This window comes from Nicotiana sylvestris, chromosome 9, assembly GCF_000393655.2.
Source record: "Nicotiana sylvestris chromosome 9, ASM39365v2, whole genome shotgun sequence".
Lineage (NCBI taxonomy): Eukaryota > Viridiplantae > Streptophyta > Magnoliopsida > Solanales > Solanaceae > Nicotiana > Nicotiana sylvestris.
In genome coordinates, this window is record NC_091065.1 from 22,867,584 (window position 1) to 22,888,350 (window position 20,767).

The following is a 20,767-nucleotide window of genomic DNA, read 5'->3' on the forward strand; positions in this document are numbered from 1 at the left end:
TAGTACAAATACATTATTACCAAAATATGGAGATGGTACAACTAGTTAATGCCATGATGCGGGCTTAGACTAGCGTGACAGACTCTGTCGGCTCTAGCTACTTGCCTTGGGAACTTCCCACTTTTTCACCATAACCGCTGATCTATACCTCCCCGAGGTCGGGCGTCGATAGCCCCTCGGGAGTGAATCTCGACCATAGCCTCAAGCCTTTGAAAACGTGCTGATGAGGCATCGCAATGACAGAAAATTGGACCTTCCGATTTTACTATATACAATATATATATTTTTTAAAAGTATGAGGGAAATATTGGGTATCAACATCCGGTATTAATTTGATGCCGAGAACTCAGCCCATCTTTATTCCACCATATCGCATGGCACTAGTAGAGTTACAGGATCATTTACAGGAGTTGATTGATAAGGGTTTCATCAGGTCTAGCGTGTCAACCTAGGGTGCATCGTTGCTATTTGTGAAGAAGAAAGATGATTCTATGAGGATGTGCATTAACTACATGTGTAATAACCCCACCGGCCGTTTTACTTCCTAGATCCTTGTTCCCCTAATTAAGACTCCCCTTGTGTGCTTTTGACTATTTTATGACCTTCGGGATGGTTGGTTCGGGTTTGGAAGGGTTCGGGTAGAAATCAGAACACTTAGTTCCTTAATAGTAGCCTATAATGGTTAAGTTTGACTTGAGTCAGCATTTTGAGTAAATTACTAGGAACCAGGATTTGACAGTCCCAATAGATTCGTATGATAATTTTGGACTTGGGCGTGTGTTCGGATCGAGTTTCGGATGACCCGAGAGTGTTTCGGTGCTTAATATTGAACGTTGGTGCATTGAAGGTTTTCCAAGTCTTTAAGTTTGGTTTGGAGTAGACTTTGGTGTTATCGAAGTCCGTTTGGGATTTCGAGCCAAGAAATAGTTCTGTATGGTGATTTATGACTTGCATGCAAAATTTGGCATCATTCCGAGTTGATTTGATAGGAATCAGATGTGCGGAAGTGTTTTTATTAGTTTTTAAGTTACACAATTTGATTCATGCATTTTGGCATCTGATTCGTGCTTCTAGATGTTATTTTGGTATTTTGATAGCGCGAGCGAGTCCATATTATGTTGTTGGATGTGTGAGTGTAGTTGGACAGGGTCCCGGGTGCCACAGATGCAAAACAGATTGAAATCGGACTTGGAATTTGGCATGGGGGACTGCTGGTGCTTTAGTTCTGGTGCGTTTGCACCTGCGAGGATTTGGCCGCAAGTTCTACCTCGTATAAGCGGCCCATCGATCGTAGAAGCGATTTGGAGCACGCTATCCAGTGGACGCAGAAGCGGAGGGTTAACTACACCTACGAGCTCGTAGGTGCGAGGAAGTTGGTCGTAGGTACAGGCTAGGCCAAGGAGGCTTGGAGGTCGCAGGAGCGGTAATTTCTATGCAAGCGTGAATGCACAGATGCAGACCAGCTCCGCATAAGCAGATGAACAGGTGCGCATGCTTCTCCGCAGAAGCGGACTTGGCCAAGCTGGGTGAAGACCGCACCTGTGATGGATTTTCCGCAGGTGCAGCGTCGCAGGTGCGACCCAAGGTCCGTAGAAGCGAAAATCGCTGGGCAGTGAGGCCTTTTAATCCGAGACTTACACTATTTTTCCTAACATATCATTTGGTCGTGGGCAATTCTGAGAGCATATTTGAGAGGGATTCTCATCAATATCCTAAGGTAAGTAACTCCCACCCATTTTCAAGTTAATTATATGGGTTTTAGGTAGATTAAACATGGAAAGATTGTGAAAACTTGTGGAAATTGTGAAAAACCTAAGGTTTTGCTAAAAATGATATTTGATACATTTGAGTTCGTGAGGCTATAGGTAATATTTATCTTCGAGAATTTTCGGAATCCAGGCACGTGGGCCTGGGGGCGAATTTTAAGAATCTTCCAATTTGGGTTGGGTAATTACTTTAATAGCTAAATTAAGGACTTTTGAGCACATATTGATTAAATTATATAATATTTGACTAGTTTCAGATTATTTGGCATTGACTTGGGGCTTTTAGAGCGGATTAGTGGACATGAAGTGAGCTTGGAAACAAGGTAAGTCTCTCGCCTAACCTTATAAGAGGGAACTCATCCCCTTAGGTGTATCTTATTGTGTATTACTGGTGTGGGGAGCTACATATGCACTAGGTGATGAGAGTCTGTGCATAGATATATTCCATGATATGTCCGGGTAGCCTTAGATCCACATCATGCCTTTAATGGTATTCTTGTGTTTATCATGCGTATTAACTGCCTTGCATAGAGCTGAGACTAGGGATTTAAAGTTGCAATTATCGACTTAGGCTTCTTATTTTGGAAAATTTAGGAATACTTAATAACTATGAAAAATCCATGTCCTCTCGCGTCGCAAGCACTTCCACGAGCGAGGTAAACTTCTCTACTCTAATGGGATCGAGCTGTTTGCCTCGGTAGTGTAGTAACACCACTCTTATGGGATCGGGCCGTTCGCCTCGGCAGTATGGTAACACCACTTTTATGGGATAGGGTCGTTCGCCTCAGCAGTATGATGGTAACACTATTCTTATAGGATCGGGCCTTTCGCCTCGGCAGTATTGAGTACCCCTATTCTTATGGGATCGGGCCATTCACCTTGGCAACTTCGTGCTATATGATTGAAACGGGTTCCAGTTTGGATATAATTGAGTTAGGGTCTTCACCACCAGTTATGAGATTGTGCTGATGTGTTACGGATTCCTGTTATATTTATTGTAGTTTCTGTTACTTGTCTCATTGATACCTATTGTACGTTGACCATGTCTACTTTATGCACTTCCATTATTATTTTTGACCTCTAGTAAGTGTCAAGTCGACCCCTCGTTACTACTTCTTCGAGGTTAGACTAGATACTTACTAGGTACGCGTTGTTCTTTGTACTCACGCTACACTTCTGCACTATGCAGGTACTGAGACAGGTTCTACCAGTGGTCACGCGGGCACGTAGCCGGTCATTACGGAGACTTAGGGTGAGTTGCTTGCCTTTCTATGGTCTACAGTACCGGAGTCTCCATCCACCTTATTTACTATTCCTATCTATAACTTTCGGGCGATAGTTTTAGTAGTTTTGTATATTCTTTAGATTGCTCATTTACTTGGGATGCCGGGTTTTGGAGGAATTGTAGAACTTGTGTACTGTTGCACATGTCATTATTATCACCGCAGACTATATACTTATGATGTTGATATTTTGTTTAAAAAGACTTGTCACAGTTGTATGTAATTTAGTGTAATTAAAAATATGTAAAAAAAAGGGATAGATAAGTAGTAGTATCACTTGTTGGCTTGCCTAACGGAAGCGTTATGTGCAGTCTTAACCTAGTACGGAATTGGGTTGTGATAGCTTGATATCAGAGCTTTAGGTTCACAAAGGTCTCACGAGTTTTGGGCAGACCTAGTAGAGTCTTACGGATCGGTGCAGAGATGTCCGTACTTATCTTCGAGAGGCTGTAGGATGTTAGGAAACTTCTCTTTCTTCATCTCTTATCGTGTAGTTTTTATTATACTAAGTGTCTTTTTATTGATCTCTCACACATGGTGAGAACGTGCACTGCTAGTGGCTGGGGGAGGGATCCAGCTCTAGTTAGAGGACGGGGGTGCCCTGGGGTTACTCCTATTGCACCACCAGTGGATCCAATGGAGGATACTGTTATTAACGAGCAGGATGAGACGCCTCCTGTTGTGCCAGCCCCAGCAGATTTCATGAGTGTGCTAGGATTCCAGGAGGTCATGGTCTGTATGTTGCGATTCATGGACTCTATGACGCATGCTGGTTTATTTCCAGTGGACCCTACCACATCTCAGGCGGGAGAGGGAGCACAGACCCCTACCGCTTTGGCTTCCGGGCATGCCGCTACCATTTATCAGACCTCAGGTACACAACCTACGACTGTAGCCCAGCATGTTGCAGCGGCTATGCCAGAGGCTGTATCAGTTGCGACCGATGATCAGTAGAAGCGACTGGATAGGTAGACTAGGCTTTGCTCCCCTGCCTTTGGGCGGTGAGCGGTCAGAGAATGCCTATGACTTCATTGACTGGTGCAAGGATAGGCTTCGAAACATAGGGATATTGGAGTCCAACGGGGTGGACTTTGCTGCTTTTCAGCCTGAGGAAACAACCCGTAGATGGTGGTAGGCCAGCAAGTTCACCTCTCTTGACTTGGAATCAGCTCACAAATCCGTTCTTGGAGAATTATATACCTTCATCAGAGAGATAGGATCTTCGGGGTCAGTTTAGGCGACTCCGTCAGGGTCTCATGTCTATCACCGACTATGAGGTGAGGTTCACTAACTTGTCTTGCTATGCAGCTATTATACTCCCTACAGATGCAGAGAGAGTGCGGAGGTTCATTGCAGGTCTGCACCTTGAGATTCAGGTATCTATGGTCTGTGAGGCAGAGATGGGGACTTTTTTTCTTCAGGTTGTGGATATAGCTCAGAGGATCGAGCGTATTCGCAACCGCAGTAGAAAGTGTGTGTGTTGGACAAGTGGCCCCGACAGTTTGGAGGATTCAGTGGCACCCTACCTGGGGTAGAGGTCAGTTCATGAGGGATCAGCTTAACAGGCCTATGTAGTCAGCACCATCGCCTGCTCAGGGTGCTCCAGCACGACTGTATTTTAGTGTCATTCCAGAGAGTACTTACCGCCCCCAGCTATTCAGGGTTCCTCTAGTGGGTATTCAGGCCATCAGGCAGTCCATCGTTCTGAGATTTGTTTCAAGTGCGGGGATCTTGTCCATGTGAAGAAGTTTTATCCCAGACATCGGGGCAAGGCGGAGTAGTAGGACTATCGGCCCATGATTACCGCACCAACCATCGGCCACCCAAAGGTAGAGGGCAAGTGGGTAGGGGTCATCCTAGAGGTGGAGGCCAGTCAAGTGGCGCTCCAGCTAGGTTCTTTGCCTTTCCAGCCAGACCACATGCAGTAGCCTCAGATGTCATGGTCATAGGTATTATTTCTGTCTGTAGTATGGATTTGATCCACAGTCTACATATTCATATGTTTCATCTCTGTTTACTCATTTTCTGGGTGTTTCTCGCGAGTCCTTGGGTACTCTTTTATATTTATCCATGCTAGTAGGCGATTCTGTTGTTGTGGACTAGACGTATTGGTCATGTATCGTGACTTTATATGGTTATAAGACTAGAGCGGATCTTCTATTACTTGATTGACCGACTTTGAGGTCATCTTGGACATGGACTGGTTGTCTCCATATTATGTCGTCCTTGATTGCCATACCAAAACTGTTACCTTGGCGATACCAGAGTTTCCTAGATTGGAGTGAAAGGGTTCATCTGTAAGTGCATCTAGTCAGGTTATCTCTTTCCTGAAGGCTCGACACATGGTCGGGAAGGGTCGTTTAGCTTATCTAGCTTACGTTCGTGATACTGCTGTAGAGACTCCAATGATTAATTTAGTGCCCGTGGTGCGGGAGTTCTCCGATGTGTTTCCTTCTGATCTCCCAGGCATGCTTCCAGATCGTGATATCTATTTATGTATTGATTTGGCTCCAGGTACCCAGCCTATCTCTATTTCAACGTACCACATGGCTCTGAAACAGTTGAAGGAGTTGAAGGAACAGCTTGAGGAGTTGCTAGCAAAGGGTTTGTCAGACTGAGTGTGTCGTCTTGGGTGCACCAATATTGTTCGCGGAGAATAAGGATGGGACTATGGGGATGTGCATTGATTACTGCTAGTTGAAAAACGTTACCATTAAGAACAAGTACTCGTTGCCGTGTATTGATGATTTGTTTGACCAATTATAGGGTGCCAGGGTGTTCTCTAAGATCAACTTAGATCTGGGTATCATCAGCTAAAGATTCGTGCTTTATATGCTCCAAAGATGGCCTTTGTATGGTCACTATGAGTTTTTGGTGATGTTCTTCGGCTTGACTAACGCCCCGACGACATTTATGGATTTGATGAACCGAGTGTTCAGGCTGTACTTTAATTCTTTTGTCATTGTCTTCATTGATGACATATTGATCTACTTGCGTAACATGGAGGAGCACGAGCAGCATTTGAGAGTTGTGCTTCAGACCATGCAGGAGTAGAAACTTTATGCTAAGTTCTCCAAGTGCGAGTTCTGGTTAGATTCTATGGCATTCTTGGGGCATGTTATATCAGGCGAGGGTATTAAGGTAGATCCCAGGAAGAGCGAGGCAATTTAGAGTTGGCCTTGTCCTACCACAACGACCAAGATCATGAGTTTCCTGGGGCTAGCAGGTTATTATCGTTGGTTTATGGAGGGATTCTCATCTATTGCAGCACCTTTGACTACATTGACCTAGAAGGGTGATCCGTTTCGGTGGTCCGATGATTGCGAGGTGAGATTTCAGAAGCTCAAGACAGCTCTGACTATTACACCAGTTTTAGTGTTGCCTTCCGGTTCGAAGATGTATAATGTATATTGCAACGTTTCACGCGTTGGCCTGGGTTGTGTATTGATGCAAGAGGGGCGATTTATTGCATATGCTTCACGTCAGTTGAAGCCCCATGAGAAGAATTACCCCTACATGATTTGGAGATTGTTGCGATAGTTCACGCTCTTAAGATCTGGAAGTATTATCTTTATGGAGTGTCCTATGAGTTTACACCGATCATCGCAACTTGCAGCATTTGTTCAAGCATAGGGATCTCAATTTGAGGCAGTGCAGGTGGCTTGAGTTACTAAAGGATTATGATATTACCATCCTTTATCATCCGGGCAACGCGAATGCAGTTTCAGATGCCTTAAGCAGGAAGGCTGAGAGTATAGGTAGTTTGGAATTTATTTCAGCAGAGGAAAGGCTATTGACTTTGGACATTTAGTCCTTAGCTAACAGACTTGTGAGGTTGGATATTTTTTAGCCTAGTCGATTTTTTGCGTGCTTAGTGGCTCAGTCTTCATTACTTGAGCGGATCAAGGCTCGTTAGTATGATGATCCTCACTTGTTGGTTTTCAGGGAGATGGTACTATAGGGTAGTATCAAGGAGGTTACTATTGGTGAGGATGGTGGTATGCAGCTCCAGCATCGCCTATGTGTTCCTAATGTTGATGCCTTGAGGGAGAAGATTCTAGAGGAGGCACACAGTTCTCGGTATTCTATTCATCCAGGTGCCACGAAGATGTATCACAACCTGAGGCAGCATTATTGGTGGCGGCGGATAAAGAAGGACATAGTTGAGCATGTAGCAAGGTGCCTAAATTGCTAGTAGGTTAAGTATGAGCACCAGAGGCCAGGTGGCCTACTTCAGTAGATGGTTCTACCTGAGTGGAAATGGGAGCGCATTATTATGGACTTCGTAGTTGGGTTGCCACGGACTTTGAGGAAGTCTAATGCATTTTGGGTCATTGTCAATAGGTAGACCAAGTCGGCACACTTTTTTCTGGTTGTGACTACGTATTCTTTAGAGAGGTTGGCCTATATTGATATTCAGGATATTGTTCGATTGCACGGTGTGCATATTTCCATCATTTCAGATAGAGGCCCTCAGTTCACTTTGCACTTCTGAAGAGCAATTCAGAGTGAGTTGGGTACCCGGTAAAGCTCAGCCTAGCTTTCATTTGCAAACCGATGAGCAGTCGGAGTGGACAGAATTCTGAAGGATATGCTCAAAGCATGTGTCATTGACTTCAGAGGTCAGTGGGATAGATTCTTGCCCTTGACCGAGTTTGTTTACAACAACAATTATCAGTCCAGCATTGAGATGACTCCATTTGAGGCTTTATATGGTCGACTATGTCGTTTGCCCATAGGATGGTTTGAGCCCATCGAGGGTAAGTTATATGGTATTAATTTAGTAAGAGGTGCCTTGGAAAAGGTAAAGTTTATTCAGGAGCGACTTCGTAGAGCACAGTCCAAACAGAAGAGCTACGCAGATCAAAAGGCGCGCCATCTATCATTTATGGTGGGTGAGAAGGTTCTCTTGAATGTTTTGCCGATGAAGGGGATCATGAGGTTCGGGAAGAAGGGAAAGCTGAGTCCAAGGTTTATTGGCCCATATGGGGTGTTGTGGCGAGTTTGGAAGGTTGCTTATGAGCTTTCTTTATCTCCCAGTCTGTCGGGAGTTCATCCGATCTTCCATGTGTCTATGCTCCGGAGGTATCATGCCGAGAGATCGCACGTGCTAGATTACAGCACGGTTCAGCTAGATGAGGGTTTGGGTTATGAAGAGGAGCTAGTTGCCACTATTGACAGGCAGGTTCGCCAGTTGAGGTCCAATAGATTTCTGCGATGAAGGTCCAATGGAGGGGTCAACCAGTCGAGGAAGCGACTTGGGAGGCTGAGGAGGACATGAGGAGCAGATATCCGCACATGTTCAGCACTCTAGGTATGATTCTAGACCCCTTCAAGGACGAACGTTTAATTAAGAGGTGGAGAATAGAACGACCTGACCGGTTGTTTTGCTTCCTAGATCCTCGTTTCTCTAATTAAGACTCCTTGTATGTGCTTTAACTATTTTATGACCTACGGGGAAGCTTGGTTAGAGTTTGGAAGGGTTCAGGTTGAAATCGGAACACTTAGTTCCTTAATAGTAGTCTAAATGGTTAAGTTTGACTTGAGTTAACGTTTTGAGTAAACGACCTCATAACCAGGATTTGACGATCACAATAGGTTCGTATGATGATTTTGGACTTGGTTGTATGTTCGGATCGGGTTTCGGATGACCCGGGAGCGTTTCGGCGATTAATATTAAAAGTTGGCACATTGAAGGTTTTCCAAGTCCTTTAAGTTTGGTTTGGAGTAAACTTTGGTGTTATCGAGGTTCGTTTAGGATCCCAGCCTGGGAATAGTTCCGTATGGTGATTTATGACTTGCATGCAAAATTTGGCGTCATTCCGAGTTGATTTGATATGAATCGGACGTGGTGAAGTGTTTGTAGAAGTTTTAGAGTTTCATAATTTGATTCATGCGTTTTGGCATCCGATTTGTACTTCTAGATGTTATTTTGGTGTTTCGATCGCACGAGCGGGTCCGTATTATGTTGTTGGGTGTGTGACTGTAATTGGACGGGGTCTCGGGTGCCCCAGATGCAAAATGGATTGGAATCGGATTCGGAATTTGGCTTGGGGGACTGCTGGTGTTTCAATTTTGGTGCGTTCCCACCTGCGAGGATTTGGCTGCTGGTGGGACCTCGCATAAGCGGGCTATTGACCTCAAAAGCAGTCTAGATCAGACTGCCCAGTGGTCGCAGAAGCGGAGGGTTAACCGCACATGCGAGCTCGCAGGTGCGAGGAAGGTGGTCGTAGGTGCGGGCTAGGCCAAGGAGGCTTGGGGGTCGCAGGAGCAGTCGTTTCTCCACAGGCGCGAGTGTGCAGATGCGGACCAGCTCCGCAGAAGCAGACCAGCACCACAGAAGCAGATGCGTAGGTACACATGCTTCTCAACAGAAGCGGACTTGGCCAAGCTGGATGAGGACTGCATCTGCGATGGATTTTCCGCAGGTGCGACCCAAGGTCTGCAGAAGCGGAAATCGCTGGGCAGTGAGGCCTTTTAATCCGAGACTTAGGCCATTTTTCCTCACATTTCATTTGGTCTTGGGCGATTTTGAGAGCACATTTGAGAAGGATTCTCATCAATATCCTAAGGTAAGTAACTTCTACCCATTTTCAAGTTAATTATGCGGGTTTTAGGTAGATTAAACATGGAAAGATAGTGAAAACTTGTGGAAATTGTGAAACACCTAGGGTTTTGGTAAAAATAAGATTTGATCACGAAATTGGTTATGGAATTAAATAAAAATTATATATTTGAGTTCGTAAGGCTATGGGTAATATTTATCTTCGAGAATTTTTAAAATTCGGGCACGTGGGCACGGGGGAAAATTTTAAGAATCTTCCAATTTGGGTTGGGTAATTACTCTAATAGCTGAATTAAGGACTTTTGAGCACATATTTATTAAATTATATAATATTTGACTAGTTTCGGATTATTCGACATCGACTTAGGGCTTTTAGAGCTAATTAGTGGACTGGAAGTGAGCTTGGAAACGAGATAAGTCTCTTGCCTAACCTTGTAAGAGGGAACTCATCCCCTTAGGTGTATTTTATTGTGTATTACTTGTGTGGGAAGCTACATGACGAGAGTCCATGCGTAGCTATATTCCATGATATGCCCGGGTAGCCTTAAATCCATATCATGCCTTTAATTGTACTATTGTGTTTATCATGCGTATTAACTGTCTTGAATAGAGCTGAGACTAGGGATTTTAAAGTTGCAATTATCAACTTAGCCTTCTTATTTTGGAAAATTGAGGAATACTTAATAACTATGAAAAATCCATGTCCTTTCGTGTTGCAAGTACTTCTGCGAGCGAGGTAAACTTCTCTACTCTAATGGGATCAGGTCGTTCGCCTCGCCAGTGTAATAACACCACTCTTATGGGATTGGGTCATTCACCCCGACAGTATGGTAGCACCACTCTTATGGGATCGGGTCGTTCGCCTTGACAATATTATGGTAACACTATTCTTATGGGATCGGACTGTTCGCCTCGGCAGTACTGAGTACCACTATTCTTATGGGATCAGCTCGTTCGCCTCAGCAACTTTGCGCTAAATATCGAAATGGGTTCCAGTTTTGATATAATTGAGTTAGGGTTTTCATGGCCAGTTATGAGATGTTGGTGATGTGTTACGAATTCCTGTTGTATTTAGTGTAGTTTCTTTTACTTGTCTCATTGATACCTATTGTATGTTCACCATGTCTACTTTTTACACTTCCATTACTACTATTGACCTCTACTAAGTGTCAAGTTGACCCCTCGTCACTTCTTTTTCGAGGTTAGACTAGATACTTACTGGGTACGTGTTGTTCTTATACTCACGCTACACTTCTGCACTGATGTGCAGGTACTGATACAAGTTTTACTAGTGGTCACGCGGGCGTGTAGCCAATCATTACAGAGACTTAGGAATGAGCTGCTTGCCTTGCTATGATCCGCAACACCGGAGTCTCCTTCCATCTTATTTATTATTCTTGTCTATTACTTTTGGATATTAGTTTTAGTAGTTTTGTATATTCTCTAGATTGATCATGTACTTGGGATGCCGGGTTTTGGGGGAATTGTAGCACTTGTGTACTGCTGTACATGTCGTTTTGATCATCGCATACCATGTACTTATTATGTTGATATTTTATTTAAAAAGACTTGTCACAGTTACATGAAATTCAGTGTAATTAAAAAGAAGTTAAAAAGGGATAGATAAGTAGCATTCTCGCTTGTGGGCTTCCTTAACGACGGTGTTAGGTGCAGTCTCGACCTAGTACGGAATTGGATCGTGACAGCTTGGTAGCTGAACAAGGTTATAATCAAGAACAAGAACCCACTACCGCGTATTGATGATTTATTTGATAAGCTTTAGGGTGTTAGAGCATTCTTGAAGATTGACTTAAGATCAGGGTACCATCAATTGAAGATCAGGGCTTCAGACATTCATAAAATGATTTTCAAGACCCGTTATGGCCACTGAGAGTTCTTGGTTATGTCTTTTGGGCTGACCAACGCCCCAACAGCTTTCACGCACCTGGTGAACATCGTATTTCAGCCCTATATTGATTCCTTCATTATAGTTTTCATTGATGATATATTAGTGTATTCTCACATCCAGGAGGAGCATGAGCAGCACTTGAGGATCGTTCTCCAGACTTTGAGGGAGAAAAAGCTATATGCTAAATTCTACAATTGTATTTTGGTTAGACACGATGGCATTCTTAGGTAACGTGGTGGTCAATGAGGGGATTAAGATGGACCAAAGAAGATTGAGGCAATTTAGAGTTGGCCCAGACCGTCTACTGTTACTTAGACCCGAAGTTTTCTTGGGTTGGCTTGGTATTATCACCGTTTTGTGGAGGGGTTTTCGTCCGTGCATCCCCATTGACTAGATTGACGCAGAAGGGTGCCCCATTTAGGTGGTCTAATGAGTGTGAAGAGAGATTTCAGAAGCTCAAAACTACCTTAACTACAGCTTCAGTTTTGGTTTTGCCTTTTGGGATCGAGTTCTTATGCAGTCTATTGTGATGCTTCACGAATTGGCATTGGATGCGTGCTGATGGAGGAGGGTTGAGTGATTGCTTATGCTTTGCGTCAATTGAAGCCCCATTAGAAGAACTACCCAGTACACAATTTGGAGTTGGCAGCCATTGTTGACGCACTCAAGATTTGGAGGTATTATCTTTATGGCGCGTCTTGTGAGGTGTTCACCGATCACAGGAGTCTCCAGCACTTATTCAAGCAAAAGGATCTAAACTTAAGGCAATGGAGGTGGTTAGAACTACTAAAGGACTATGATATCACCATTTTTATCATCCGTAGAAGGCCAATATGGTGGCTGATTCTTTGAGTAGGATGGCTGAGAGCATGGGAGTCTTGCTTATATCCTAGTTGGGGAGAGACCATTAGCATTGAATGTTCAGGCTTTGGCCAACAGGTTCGTGAGGTTGGATATTTCGGAGCCTAGAAGGTTCTAGCTTGTGTGGTGTCACGATCGTCCTTGTTTGAGCTCATCAAGGCACGTCAGTATGGTGATTCCGACTTGCTTGTCCTAAGGGACACAGTGTAACATGATAATGCTAAGTATGTAACTATTGGAGATGATGAGATATTGAGGCTTTAGGGCAGGATCTGTATTCCAGATGTGGATGAGTTGCGAGAGTTGATTCTGTAAGAGGCTCGTAGTTTGCGGTATTCCATTCATCCAGGTGCCGCAAAGCCGCAAAGATGTACCAGGATTTGAGGCGGCACATGATGAAGAGGGATATTTTTGAGTATGTTTCTCAATGTTTGAACTATCGGCATTTATGTATTTGCATGAAATAGAAAATGAAGAATAAATAAATCCATTTTATGATAGGAAATATCAAGTGTAATTTAAAACCCAACATTTTAATTATATTGGTGAAAAACAAAAATACTTTTCTCTATTACTCTATTTGCACAGTTTTTATAATAATTAACTTACTACTCACTTTCTGATTCTCTCAAATAGTAATTAGAACATGAGTCACATGTAGAATAGATAAATCTATCTTTGTGGATTGACATCTTTCTATATTATTATTTGATAGAGCTTAAAATTTACATACGCTAGTAACTCGTCAATATACAAGTTGCAAATATTCTCTCGATCTAACAAAAGATTAAGCGGATTGAAAAGTATTAGCCAAAAATCATTCTATTTCAACCCATAGAAACAAAAATAAGTCAAACATGTTGTGACTATCATACAACTTGCTATCTTATATCTAGTAGTTTAGGCCAACTGCCAAAACAGTAAATAAAAACCACTTTGTAATGACCGTAAGAATTCAGTGACCCCACGAGCCAAAGTGAACTGTTAGAAGCAAAAGAGACACAGTAAGAAAAATAAACAGAGGACCAAAGCAAATTGACGTAACCCTAAGCCAAGTAAGCAGCAAACTTAGCAGTGAAAATTCAGATTCATGATTCTAACATAATGCCAGGACTGTAGAATCCCCTAACCCAGTAAATAAACCTCTGGACATTTAGTTCTCAGCCCCTAGCCCTTTATTTCTCTCTCAACATCCTCAAATCTGCCAGAAAATTGCTCCTTTCCATCCAAATCTACCAACAAAAGTAGAAGAAGCGTCTAAGCGATTTACCAAAACATGTTAGCAATCTCAATGATAAGTAAAATAAAAGGCACGTAGATGCTGTGAACATGACACAAACCAGTACAATATGCTCTCACATTTTATACATTAGCTTTGAAGTCGTGATTTGAGCTCGTCAACCACCGCATCAATGAACTCTTCTGTGCTTAGGTAATGATCTCTAGAGAGCCTATAAGTTTTTTGAAGAGCAAAATATGAGAATAGCAACTCCTAGATAAAAGCTTAAAGAAAGAAATATAAACAAAAGACAAGAGGTAGACTTGGATCCGTGGATGATAAGTGCTAGATCTTTCGTCATCTTTCCAGATTCCACTGCACCAACACATGCCGCTTCTAGTTTCTCAGTGAAATCTAAGAGCTTTTCATTATTGTCCAACTTTCCCCTGATAACAAGATATTATTTTTGTTCAATGTTCAATAACCAATCAAGTGGACTCGAACAAGCCAACAAATGAACAGGTCCAAGTATCAAGTTCAGCAAGTCAAAAATCACAATCTCCTACCTGTGTGCAAGTCCACGCGTCCAAGGCAAGATTGAGGCAATGCTGTTTGTGCTGGTTTCGCCTCCTTTCTGATGAACCCTATAGTGGCGTGTAACAGTTCCATGGGCTGCTTCAGCCTCTATGGTCTTTCCATCAGGACATATCTGACTCAAATAAACGAACCTTTTCACAATCCAAACTAAGTTATCATATCTCCAGTAAAATTTAAATTGATCTAAAGAGCCTGATAAAGTATAGCAATACTTTTGGCCTGACAACCTACCAGAACAGATGTCATCAACCCAAGGGATCCAAACCCTGTTCCAAGAAAAAAGGAGGAACAGTTATAAGCTTAGGAGCAGAAATGTAGGGAGAGAAACAGGAATATTTTGTTCAGCACCCTTTTGTATTCAGTTTTTCATATTATTACTTCAATGCTACATTTACGCAGATCTTTTGAACAACAAAATCAGTATTATCTTTAATGGAAAGGAAGTAAATGGGAACTTGCTGACCTACTCTATCAGGTGAAGTATTCTTTCCCTCAAGCATTTGACACAACCAAGAAGGAATTTAAAAAAACCTTGCAGTTCCCATCTTTTAGGGAGATTGGAAACAATTGATGCGGAAGGGCACTATCCTTCCACTTTTACATCCCCTTCTCCATCACTTATTTATGACAGGAACAATACTACACTCCCCTCTTGTTTACTACCCTAAAACGACTCCTCTTCAAATGTGCCAACATACCTTGCGCTAGAAAATCACTCTGTACATGACCATCATAGTTCTTGCAAGCCCATACATAACCACCTTCACTTTTTAAAGCATAAGCAACCATATCATCTATAAGACGGTGTTCATACCTACAAACTCGAAGCATTAAACTGTCAATGTTTTGTGCAGGAAATAATACGAACAGTTTCACAAATTCAAAACTGAATGCTAACCAGATTCCTGCTTCCTCAAACTTTGACTTCCAATTTGCTTCATAAACCTCTTGAAATATGTCCTTGAACCTTCAGAAGAGTAGAGAACAAGCAGATGTCAAAAGAAACATAAAAAACGGAATAAGGTGCCATCCTAGTCCATAAATGATACGCAATGATAAAAGAAAATGAAAGTGGACCAACACCCGGGCTGCGTACCTCTCATCATACTTCTTAAGGATGGTATTCTTTGTACTAAGATAGAGAGGCCATTTCTTTTGTAATGCCATGTTCATTGAAGCTTCAGCAAATGAGTGAATGGACTGCATGACATCAACAAAGTGATATCAAAATGATGCATATAAGTCTATGAATTTATATGTCAATTTTGATAACAAATCAAACACTTTTAAAAACAAACCTCGTCTGTGTTATACATGGATAGAGCTACTCCACCAGCACCCGTAACGTTATAAACTTCTAACTCGGTCTTCTCATCCTTCCCTTCCGGTACTGCAGAAAGGGAATACGTCTGAGCATACATTTTCTAAATAGGTTATAAAAACTTCTAACATTTAGCATTAAGATCAAATAGGTAAAGAATAATTAAAGGAATAACTTTACCGAAAACTAGTTTGAGTTTTCCAGCTCCTTGAATAACTGTATCAGTTGCTCGATATTGATCTCCAAAAGCATGTCTACCAATGCATATCGGTTTAGACCAACCTTATAGAAAAGATGGATAAAACCAGCCAGATTGTTTAATGTCTTATGTTCAAATGAACTCAAAAAGGATTGAAAGCAGTAAGTATAAGAAACTAAAGATACCAGGGACAAGTCGGGGTATATTTTTGCAGAGAATTGGCTCTCTAAAGACCGTGCCTGCAGTAAATGCCAATCTCCATATGATATTTTCAAGTAACTCATATGTTTGGAGATACCATGTGCAAGAAAATAATAAATAAAGAAATCCACAATCACCATTTAGAATGTTCCTAATTGTTCCATTTGGGCTCCTCCACATATATTTCAAGTCGAACTCCTTCATGCGTGCTTCATCTGCAAAGCAGCAGTACATGAAGCGATATTCTAGTTATAGTTTTTAAAAATAGCTGATTGGCGTCAATATTATGAGTGAAGTAGAAAGAATGAAAAGCATCCAATTGGACGCTATAATAAGCACCTGGAGTAATGGTTGCACATTTAATTGCAACATTGTACCTGCAATTAAACCATATAATAATCAGACACTAAGATACTTGAAGAAGGCAGAAAATAGTGAGTGGTGAACCTACTTCAACTAAAATGGGAAGGCATATAGAATGAGAATCGGTGGTCAGTAATAAATAATGATGAATAACAAAACATACTTCAAAGTAGCTTCAGCACTTTCAATTGTAACCTTATCATCTGTGGCATCACGGTGGGGAAGGCCAAGGTCAAAGTACTTTATATCCAGCTCCAGAAAGGGTAAGATAAGCTAAAGCGCACAAAGAGAGTTTATCTATGAGCATCCTTTCAATTTTATTAGGAGTATAAAAATAAGAAATGATACTGTGTAGAAACAAGCCAAATATACTCCTCTTAGACCCTCACCGCAGACCGCATAAAAGGGGTTGCGGCCGCGGAACTCCACCGCGGACTGCAAGAAATCGAGCACGGCCGCGAAGGCTTGGCCTTGCTCACCGCGGACCGCATAAATCCCACCGCAGTCGCGAAGTCCCCACCGCGGCCGCGAAGGTTCCACCGCGGACCGCGAGACCTGGCTTCAGAGACCTGCAACTTCTCTGAACCTGCAACTTTTTCCTAAGTGTAAAAACATCCCAAAACCTTTCCGAAATTCTCTCGAGCCCTCGGGGCTCCATACCAAATATGCATACTAACTCAAAAATATCATATGGGCTTACTTGTGTGATCAAATCGCCAAATTAACACCTTTAACAACGAATTTAGCATCAAAATCAAAGAATAACCTCATGAACTCTTAAGTTCCATTTTTTAACAACCGAGGGTCCGATTCAGATCATTTCAAGTCCGTTTCTTACCAAATTTTACAGGCTCAGCTTAAATACCATAAAAGACCTATACCGGGCTCCAGAACCAAAAATACGGGCCCGATACCATCAAAATTTTACACATTCGAATTTCCAAAAACTCTTAAAATTTCAGTTAAACAATTTTTTTCAAAAAAATTCATTTCTCGGGCTTGGGACCTCGGAATTTGATTCCGGGCATACTCCCAAGTCTCATATTTTCCTATGGACCCTCCGGGACCGTCAAATTATGGGTCCGTGTCTATTTACCCAAAATATTTACTGAAGTCAACTTTATTCAATTTTATAAGCAAAACCTATCATTTTTCACAGATTGTTTTCACATAATAGCTTTTGGGGTTCACGCCCGAACTGCGCGCGCATATCGCGATAAGATAAAAGGGAGGTTTTAAGGCCTCGGGACACAGAATTTATTTCCAACCCAAGTGATGACCCAAAGGGTCAGCACATTCTCCACCTCTAAAACAATCGTTCGTCCTCGAACGGACATAAGAAGGAAGTACCTGAGTCGGAGAAAAGATGGGGATATCGGCTCCACATATCGGACTCGGACTCTCAGGTCGCTGCCTCAACAGGCTGACCTCTCTAGTGAACACGAACAAAAGTGAAACTCTTCGATCTCAACTGACGAACCTGCCGATCTAGAATAGCTACCAGCTCCTTCTCATAGGACAAGTTCTTGTCCAACTGGACAGTGCTGAAGTCTAACACGTGGGATGGATCGTCGTGATATTTCCGAATCATGGACACATGAAACACTGGGCGCACGGCTGATAAACTTGGCGGCAACGCAAGTCTGTAAGCCACCTTTCCCACTCGATCAAGAATCTCAAAAGGACCAATGAACCTATGACTAAGATTGCCCCTCTTCCCAAATCTCATCACACCCTTCATAGGCAACACTCGAAGCAACACCCGCTCGCCGACCATGAATGTCACATCACGAACCTTATGGTCGACATAACTCTTTTGCCTAGATTGAGTTGTACAAATCCTATCCTGAATGATCTTGACCTTGTCCAAGGCCTCCTGTACTAGATCTATACCCAACAACCGAGCCTCTCCCGGCTCAAACCATCCAACCGGCGACCGACATCGCCTACCATATAAAGCTTCATAAGGAGCCATCTGGATGCTCGACTGGTAGTTGTTGTTGTAGGCAAACTCTGGTAAAGGAAAGAACTGATCCCATGAACCTCCAAAGTCCATAACATAAGCTCGGAGCATATCCTCCAAAATCTGAATAGTACGCTCGGACTGCCCGTCCGTCTGAGGATGAGATGTTGTGCTCAACTCGACCCGTGTGCCCAACTCTTGTTGAACTGCCCTCCAGAAACATGAGGTAAACTGTGTACCTCGGTCAGAAATGATAGACACGAGCACACCATGAAGTCGAACAATCTCCCGGATATAGATCTCCGCCAACCGCTCAGAAGAATAGAAGACTGCCACCGGAATGAAATGCGCTGACTTGGTCAGCTTATCAATAATAACCCACACTACGTCGAACTTCTTCCGAGTCTGTGGAAGCCCAACAACGAAATCCATAGTGATCCATTCCCACTTCCACTCAGGAATCTCGATCTTCTAAAACAAACCACCAGGTCTCTAAATCTCGTACTTTACCTGCTGACAATTCAAACATCGAGCCACATATGCAAATAATATCTTTCTTCATCCTCCTCTACCAATAATGATGCCACAAAACATCTTAGCGGGGCTCGGATGAATAGAGTACCGAGAGCTATGGGCCTCCTCTAGAATCATCTCTCAAATCTCATCCACATTAGGCACACAAACTCGACCCTGCAGCCTCAAAACTCCATTATCTCCAACTGTAACCTGCTTGGCACCTCCGTGCTGCACTGTGTCCCTAAGAATACACAAATAAGGATCATCATACTTCTGATCTCAGATACGCTCAAATAATGAAGAACGAGCGACTATGCAAGCTAACACACAGCTGGGCTCGGAAACATCCAACCTCACGAACTGATTGGCCAAAGCCTGAACATCTAAGGCAAGCGGTCTCTCACCAACCAGAATATACACAAGACTGCCCATGCTGGCTGACTTTCTACTCAAATCATCGGCCACCACATTGGCCTTTCCCAAATGATATAGGATGGTGATATCATAGTCTTTCAATAGTTCCAACCACCTCCTCTGCCTAAAATTTAGTTCCTTTTGCATGAACAAATATTGTAGACTCTTATGATCCGTGAATACCTCACATGACATGCCATACAAATAATGCCTCCAAATCTTCAACACGTGGACAATGGCTGCTAACTCCAAATCATGAACTGGATAATTCTTCTTATGAATCTTCAATTGACGTGAAGCATAAGCAATGACCTTGCCATCCTGCATCAACACCGCAGCAAGTCCAATATAAGATGCATCACAATAAACTGTATATGGCCCTGAACCTGTGGGCAAAACCAACACCGACGTCGTAGTCAAAGCTGTCTTGAGCTTCCGAAAGCTCACCTCACACTCGTCCGACCACCTGAATTGGGCAACCTTCTGGGTCAACCTAGTCATCAGAGCTGCAATAGATGAAAACCCCTCCACAAACCGACGATAATAGCTTGCCAAACCCAAGAAACTTCGGGTCTCGGTAGCTGATGTGGGTCTAGGCCAGTTCTTGATTGCCTCTATCTTCTTCGGATCTACCTAAATACCTTCTACTGATACAACGTGACCCAAGTAACTGAACTCAACCAAAACTCACACTTCAAAAACTTAGCACACAACTGACTATCTCTCAAAGTCTAAAGAACCACTCTCAGATGCTACTCATGCTCCTCCCGGCTGCGGGAGTAGATTAAAATATCATCAATGAAGAATATCACGAACGAATCCAAGTAAGGCTTGAACACTTGTTTCATCAAATCCATAAAAGTTGATGGGGCATTTGTCAACCCAAATAACATCACCAAGAACTCATAATGTTCGTACTGAGTGCGAAAAGCTATCTTAAGGACATCGGATGCCCTAATCCTCAACTGATGGTAGCCAGATCTCAAGTCAATCTTCGAAAATACCTTGGCACTCTGAAGCTGATCAAGCAAATCATCAATCCTCGGCAACGGATATTTATTCTTGATTGTAACCTTGTTCAACTGCCGGTAATCTATACACATCCTCATCGATCCGTCCTTCTTCTTAACAAACAACACCGGCGTACCCCAAGGCGAGACACTAGGTCTAATAAAGCCTTTATCAAGCAGTCTTGCAACTGCTCCTTCAATTCTTTTAACTCAGGCGGGGCCATACAATACCGTGGAATAGAAATGGGCTGAGTGCCAGAAGCCAAATCAATGTAGAAGTCAATATCCCTGTCGGATGGCATACCCGGCAGGTCTGAAGGAAATACCTCAGCAGACTCACGAACAACAGGCACAGAATCCATAGAAGAAACCTCAACACTAGAATCACGAACATATGCCAAATAAGCCAAACACCCCTTCTCGACCATACGCCGAACCTTCATATATGAGATAACCCTACGGGTATAATGACCAGGAGTGACTCTCCACTTTAAACGAGGCAACCCCGGCAAGGCTAAGGTCACAGTCTTGGCATAACAGTCCAGGATAGCATGGTAAGGTGATAACCAGTCCATCCCCA

At 42.8% G+C, this 20,767-nt stretch overlaps 1 protein-coding gene across 1 annotated transcript; it reads right to left on the bottom strand.

Annotated features, from left to right (window-relative positions):
* Nucleotides 1-13,535: 13,535 nt before the first annotated feature.
* LOC104226236 (isocitrate dehydrogenase [NADP]-like) lies at nt 13,536-19,195 on the bottom strand. The gene is made up of 16 exons (XM_070156938.1): nt 19,116-19,195; nt 18,932-19,004; nt 16,448-16,557; nt 16,261-16,298; nt 16,059-16,136; nt 15,906-15,959; nt 15,702-15,803; nt 15,499-15,590; nt 15,297-15,400; nt 15,099-15,167; nt 14,899-15,014; nt 14,432-14,466; nt 14,170-14,312; nt 13,927-14,049; nt 13,744-13,835; nt 13,536-13,616 (listed from the first exon to the last, which is right to left on the bottom strand). Exons 1-15 carry the CDS (start codon nt 19,193-19,195, stop codon nt 13,754-13,756), a joined length of 1,299 nt encoding a protein of 432 aa, XP_070013039.1. The 3' UTR covers nt 13,536-13,616; nt 13,744-13,753.
* Between the last annotated feature and the right edge of the window lie 1,572 nt (nt 19,196-20,767).